The sequence below is a fragment of the Corylus avellana genome, chromosome ca1, assembly GCF_901000735.1.
Source record: "Corylus avellana chromosome ca1, CavTom2PMs-1.0".
Classification (NCBI taxonomy): domain Eukaryota; kingdom Viridiplantae; phylum Streptophyta; class Magnoliopsida; order Fagales; family Betulaceae; genus Corylus; species Corylus avellana.
This window is the reverse complement of record NC_081541.1, coordinates 44,917,039-44,924,540: the sequence shown is the minus strand read 5'-3', so window position 1 is coordinate 44,924,540 and position 7,502 is coordinate 44,917,039. Positions and strand designations below refer to the sequence as shown.

Here is a 7,502-nt window from a genome sequence, read left to right as displayed (position 1 = left end):
AAATGTTGATGTCAGACTTTATGATTACAGAAGAATATCACATATTAAAGATTATATAAATGATTTGCAACATTTCTACGCCAAAAACACAAATGTGCAGGCGAAACCTCATTAACGTGAACTTGACTCTACAAAAAAAATAACAAAACAAAACAACCTGACAAGCGAAAGCAAACTAACAAATTTATCATACAACACCACAAGTCAAGCAGTCCTCACTTTTGTTCTATAGAAGCACATTGATGGTAAGAACAAGCTGCTAAACTTTTACAGTTTAACCAATGAAAATGTATTAAAAGTATACTGAAAGTCCACCATATTGAGGTGGCATTATGGGAGAGCGCAAGCATCCCCAAAGGCAGACACGACATAAGTCTATGGCTCTTGCTTAACTAGATTTAAAAGAGCTATAGCTTATGCAAGTAATCAAAAACAAAAATGACCTCGCATTAACAGATGCACACACTTGGAAGCCACAAAACAAAAACTAAAAAAAAAAAAAAAAACTGTTGCAAACTCCATAAAAAGATCATGAAAAATTCATTTTGGGCCTAGGCATGAGTCCAAAAGTGAAAATATCCAAACAAGGTGATATGGAATCAATCATCCATTTACATACCTTACAGCAAACCAAATCCTTCAACTCTTCAGGAGAAAGCACAGACAACTTCTTAGAGAGATCAGCTCGCTTGTGAATTGCACCAATGTTTGCCAATGCAAGTTCTTGCAACTAAAAGCACCAAACAAAGAGAAAGTTGAGACATTTACGAAATTTATTTAAGAGGAATATTGCTTCTTGTATTTGTTAACATAAAAAGGGGGAACTTTTTAATTCATACCATCTATAAATGGCTGATTAGAAACATACCTTTGGGATCTTCTTAAATGCAAGAAGCTGGAAAGACAGGAAACGGTCATAATTACACTGGAGCACCTCATCATCTGTCAGTTGTGTCCCAGCATGATCATTAATCTCAAATTTCTCATAAAATTGTAGCAAGTCGACCAGTTGTGCAAAAAGTTTTCCCTTCTCATGTCTATAAAGAGCACTTAAATGGCATTTGGCAACAACAGCTACATCAGCAACAAGAGGTCTCAAGTACCTGTATCCCCCGGAGGAAAAAAAAAAAAAAAAAGAGGAGGAAAACAATGATAAATACAGCTTGAACAAATAAAAAAAGCATAAAACATGGAATAAGAAAATCATTTGACCAAAGAGTTTCCACCTTTCAATAGAGAAAGGAATATAATTGACACTTGGAATGAAGCTATTTTAAAAAGAGGTAATTTGTGGTAAGACAATCACCAGAAACTAAAGAAACCAATGTCACAATAATGTGGAAAACAGGAAACAGTACAAATACTGTCCATTTAAATATTAAGATTATTTTCCACATATAGGCAAGAAAAAGAAGCAAACCCTTAGAGCCCAGCTTTAAAAAAATAGAAACCCGGGTAAAGTATGTTGTAGATAAGAAAAGGCAAAAGTCCTTTGTCATCTTATTACTAATAGACTTATTCCACAAAACCTCAAACTCATTTGGCAAAAACATATGAGAAAGCAATCATATGAGGCCATCCTGCTTAAAACTTGAACACGCGCACACACACACAAGAGAATTGGGAAAATGGAAAGAGCAAAAAATTGCAGGGGTGCAACTTTACCTCCTTGTTGGCAGTTGGCTCAAGAGATCAATAAGAAATTCCATAAACCTCTCACAGTACAAAACGCAAGCATCATCAACTTTCTCCAAACCATTGCCATCAATTACTTCATCATCTTCATTAACACACTGTTGCTGCGGGAAAACCTTCGAATCAAGTACCTGCCACAAATGGACACCATAGCTACCTTAAGCAATAATCCTCATAGATCAAACAACTACTTTATAGTTTATTGTAGAAAAAGACCTCCAGAAATTCTTCAATAAGATTTCTCAAGAATTTCACTTCAAGCTTAGTTGAGGGGTCAAAAATCTCTCCTCGTGTCGCTGCCTCCTTAACCTCCCTCTTCATCATTCTTTTCCATTTTTTGATCAAATCCATATTAAGACAAAGTTCCATCTACAGAGAAGAAAATTTAGCAAGTCATATAAGAGATAAATTCCAAACATATAGAAAATGATTTGAGATAAAGCATAAGTCGTACCTGAAAACGACCATATGACAAACTGTGCCAGGATTGCAAACTTGCTAATCTCAAAACCGTCTCACTGACAACCTCATCTTCCAAGCTCTATTACACAAAGTTGTTAAAAAAATTAATAGACAAACAAGAACTCATGTATGTGCATGCATATATATGTCACTTGTATTATAAATGAAGGCAAGCGAGTGTACTTGTGTACACATGTATGAGTTGATTGAGGATGTAGCAATCACGAGTGTCTTGTGTCTGTACTTAAAATAGATGCCTTAAGATTATTTATAATCGTTAGACCAGTATATTTTGTACAGCTCTACTGATGAGCAATCAGTCATGGGTATGATTTATATGAGTGTCAGAAGTTCACTTCTTTGCAGTGAGAATTTAGAAGTGTAGTTCTAAAAAAAATTTGATACCCATCAATAATTTACTCATTCTAATTTCTTGAGAAAGGTAACATTTTGTAGTTCCAAGTGAATATAAAGGACAAGATATACAAAAAAATATGTACGCCGTGATATAATTAGATATTTGAAAACATTAGATTCACAAATATCACATAACTAGAGTACAAAATTGCAAGTCAAAAAAATTAACAGCAAAAGTCAAAAAGATAGTGCATATATGTACCCCATCAACAAGTCCTTGATTCTAACATCCAAATGTATTTGATCAGAGCATAAGTTAGGATGCTAACATACCTGAAAGGCATTGATCATGAAAACCAAGTAATTCGTCTTCTCAGCTATGCTTAATTCTCTTCCCTGCGTTACATTTAAAGTATAAAACATTCAATCAGATATCAAAAATTCCTCAAACTTATTATGTAATCAGATTATTTGGTAAACCGAAAGAAAATGTATAGAAGCTCCTTCAAAAAGCAAAATCCATAACCACCTGCAGATGATCATCCATTCAATAAGACATTTACAAGTTTGCAATTCCCCAATGAACATAAGACCATATGACAGATTTATGACTGGTTACACATTTAATCAATTTGAATAGATGTACTAGATTATGAGAGTGTACATGCCGGATGATCATTTTAAACAAATAATTGCTGTCAAAACCAGATTCATCTTGATAGCAGCAAAAATCCAAAACCCATGCTCCAGTAACACTTAAACAAACAGAAAAACTTCTGATTACAAAAAGAACACCATCAACAACTACTAGGTTAAGCAGCATTGCTAACTACCACTACTAATATGCACTACAAGTCTTAAGAAGAGGGAGGAAAAAACACTAAATGATCAAGGCTATAGGAGTATAAAGAAATTTTAACTTTTTTTTTTTAAAAAAAAAAATGAACAAGCACTAAAGGAAGCTTTCAAAAAATCCACTCAGAAGGTAGGGGCTGCTCGAAAAGGAAAATAACGTATTGAGTACTTGCAAATTATACACAATTACCAAATGCAGCAATAACGGCATCCAGCTCCCAAAAAGATCTTACATTGTAACCTAACATGGAGATGTAGTAACGAAAAGAAATGCTCGAGTTTGACTAAAATAATGAATAAACCGTTGAATCAAGCTTCAAAAATTTGAACCATTTATTATAAATACAAGACATAGTAGTATGACATTTATTTTTCTAGGGAAAGTTACACACCCACCTGGTGAGACTTGAACTCACGACCTCACCCTCCACCTTACTACAAAGGAAGTACCATTTTAGCTAAAGCTCATTGGCATTCTGAGTCTTATATACCGATCACATAAAATATCAAAATTATAAATTGAAGACCTATTTTCACGCTAACATACTCAGATTAATAGATAGACTATACTCTCTCTAGCATCACGTCACTCATTTTGGAGTAATATAGTAACAAAAGGATTTCTCCAAACAAAAAACCTTCAAGTCCTTTATAAAGCACAAATTAATATGGTCGTATGAAGAAAGAGTAGACAAACCTCTTTCAGCCGAAGAACCCTCTCAAGGAATGCCTTGAACAATTCTTTCCGATCATAGAAGCATACCCAAGCTGCCACATTCTCTCGAAACTGCAAGTTCAAAATCATAATCTCCTAAGCTCATCATAACTTGCAATCACATTCAACCCCATAACCACATTTACAAAATAGAACATCCAATGGGTCTGATTCCCAATAGCATATATGAGTGTGTGTGTGTGTGTGTGTGTGTGTGTGTGTGTGTGAACACAACTACAAGTCACATAATCATTATTGAGATTTTTTTTTATATAATCGTTTTGCCCCAACAATTCTCCTACAGTTCATTGAAAACCTTGAACTCACTGTCAATCCAATTTCTCACACTTTCTCAGCAACGAAACAGCCAATAAAACTTCAAAATCATTTACCTTTTCATTGACCATGATTATCATCGACATCACATGCTCGAACGTCGCCGTTTCTGGATCGAAATTTGGCCACAGATAGTTCTCCAGGTACTGGCTCACCTCCAGAATCATCACCCTCTGCAACGGAACGGGCTTTCTCCCACCTTTCACCACTAGCTCCGTCTCGTAGATCTCCTTCACCAGCTCCGGTTCGAACGGCTTCTCCGGCTTCGTCCCGCCGGCCCTCGACCAATTCTCCGCCGCAATCTTCGTCAGCCGGTCCCGCTGAATCTCCGACAGCGTTATCGTGCTCGGGACCGCCCCCCCGGGCTTCGCCGCCACCGTCTTCTCCGCCGGCAGCTTAGCGGGGTACTCCGCCACTCGGTGCCGCTTGAAATCGTACGTACCGGTTCCGTACACCTTCGTCATTTTCAGGAATTCGCGGGTTAGAGAGAATCGAACTCAAAGAGTGGGGTTTTGAGAATACTAAAAAGCTTTAGGGTTTTGATTTTTGAATGGTGCGTAAAATCAATTTCGTGTCTAAAAGACTTGTTATTCAAAATTCCGTATATACATTTTGATTGATCCTGTATAAAAAAATTCTCCTGCTTATTAAAAAAAAATATTTGCAGCTCCTCTTAAAGGATTTTTTTTATTTGGAAAATTATTTGGATAAAGTTTTTCAAACAAAAAAAAAAAATCAATTCAACCCATTAAATTGACATGTTTTTAAAATATATTAATTATTTTACATAATTTATAAACAAAATTATTCATGAATTTTGAAACTAGTGTGTCATCATTGTAGAATAGTTTTGATATATAGATAGCATTACTCTGTAATCACGTACTCTAAACATAAATGTTGATTTAATAAATTTAATTAAAATAATTTTATTTTGAGTAATATTATACAACACATTTTTATATGTGGCACTGTTAATCGGCCATTGTATTTTTGTTTTTTAACAAGAACTAAATAAGGTACCACAACAATGAAATCGGATAAAAGTGTGATGATTGATGAATAGCATTTTTCTTTTGTATTTGTGTCAAACGATTAGAAAACGATGATGCCTATGTAGAATTAAAATGTATTTGTAATTTTTTTTTTTTTTTAAATGCAAGACATTGAAAATTAAGTTTTGATGTCAATAGGCACTTAGACATGAAGAGTAAATTGAGTGTTATTGTCTCAAACATGGATAATCTCGATCCTCTCCGGTCCAAAATGGACTGAAGAGTATCTAGTTAATGCCCAAATTTTTTTATAAGAAATCCAAATGCCACAAATAGGATACATGTCATTATAATAAAAAAATGATAAACTATTATTTAAAGTTTAAAAAATTAAAAATAATAATGGAGTGGCAGGCCATCCCATTTTAGCCCATCAGGGTGGCCGAAGCCGCCCCGGTGGCCCTTGGAGGTAGTTCGGTCACCCCCAAATGAAGAAAAAAAAAAAATAGTTTGCCTTTGGGGTGCCCGAATCACCCCTAAGGGCCACGGAGTGGGTTTCGCCACCCCAAACTGGCCATTGGGGTGGTTCGGCCACTCACAAAGGCCAATGCTATAATTTTTTTATTTTTTATTTTTTTTCATTTGTTTCTTGGGGGTGGCTGATGAGCAAAAATGTTTTTTTTTTTTTAATTTTTTTATACTTTAAATATTAGATTACTTTTTTTTTATTATTATTATTATAAGGACGTATGTCTTATTTGTTTGTGGCCCTTAAATTTCTTATAGGAAATCTTGGTCATTAATTAAATACTTTACAATCCATTTTGGATTGGAGAGGATTCGGATTCTTAAAGGAGTAGCTTAATCAATTGGGAACCACGTTTTATGAAGTAAAGATTATTAGTTCGAATTCTTATTCCCTTCTCTTGTGTTACACATGTCAAAAAAAAAAAAAAAAGAGTATTACTTTCATTCATGGGAATCAAAACTAAGGTGGTTATAACATCACCGAAAGATATAAATATTAGGGATGATTGTATCGAGTTTGGGTCATATTAATGTATGTATATAAGACTATATAATTCAATTATAATTAGACATATTTAATTAAAAAAAGTTAAAACCCTTAATCTTCATTTTTTTTTTAATTTGTATTGTATTTGCGGGTCTCGTAAAAAGTTGTCAAACATTATGTCGCATGTCGGATTCGAGTCGTATCAAAACATGTGTATAAAAACTATATAGGTAAACCATAACCGATTCATTTAATTAAATAGGTCAATCTCTTTAACCAAAACTCTTTAATTTTGTATCAGGTTCATAAGTAATGTAAAAAATTATCAACTCTAAATAAAACACCAAAAATTTGCAGAAATTGACCAAGATTGGTATTCAACAATATATTAAATGGTACTTTATCTCCAATGAGTAGCTCAATCGACTGTGAATTATGCTTCATGAAGCGACGACCACTAGATTGAATTTCCTCCCATGTTGACATGTAAAAAAAATATGGCACATTTTTAGCGCAAGTTTTTATGTATCTTCTTTTTTTCTGTACCACAGTTCCCATAACTGATAACCTTAAAGCGACCGCACCAAACCTTAGCACCCTGAAATAGACAGTTTCATGAAAGTGATTTCTGTAGTGGGATGGGTAAAACCCACTTCAAAGCCACCTTTTTAGACACACAAAAATGTACAAACGGAATATCTATACGAACTACGAAGTAGTTTTTTTTCTTTAAAAAAAAAAAAGGCCAATTAAATTAGTATTTAACTTTTTTTTCCCAATTAGTATCTAACTTAAAAACATAACAAAATGGATTGGACGTCAATTCCGCCCATCAGACTGCGCGAGTGTTTTAGAAGGAAGGACGCCACTCACTTGGATGCTTGCCCAGAAAAGAAAAAACTTGGAAGAGAGAGAGAGAGAGAGGTTGATCATGTCCACAGCCAACTCTGGTGAATCTTCACTTCCAAGCCAAAGGTAACCCACTAAACAGCAAGCTTTCTCTTCTACTTGGGTCTATGCACTTTACTTTTTAATTTCACAGTTCTGCTTTTGTGGGTGTCAGCTATATTGT

At 34.6% G+C, this 7,502-nt stretch overlaps 1 protein-coding gene across 1 annotated transcript in view; it reads right to left on the bottom strand.

Annotated features, from left to right (window-relative positions):
• The window catches only part of LOC132173301 (uncharacterized), an 8,646-nt gene extending 3,705 nt beyond the window's left edge, over positions 1–4,941 (bottom strand). The window contains exons 1-8 of the mRNA XM_059584760.1: positions 4,477–4,941; positions 4,067–4,156; positions 2,848–2,910; positions 2,150–2,236; positions 1,912–2,064; positions 1,666–1,826; positions 869–1,103; positions 620–730 (exon numbers count right to left, since the gene is read on the bottom strand). Of these exons, the coding sequence (XP_059440743.1) occupies positions 620–730; positions 869–1,103; positions 1,666–1,826; positions 1,912–2,064; positions 2,150–2,236; positions 2,848–2,910; positions 4,067–4,156; positions 4,477–4,884 (1,308 nt within the window). The 5' untranslated portion in view covers positions 4,885–4,941. The remainder of the gene's footprint in view (positions 1–619; positions 731–868; positions 1,104–1,665; positions 1,827–1,911; positions 2,065–2,149; positions 2,237–2,847; positions 2,911–4,066; positions 4,157–4,476) is intronic.
• Positions 4,942–7,502: the final 2,561 nt, after the last annotated feature.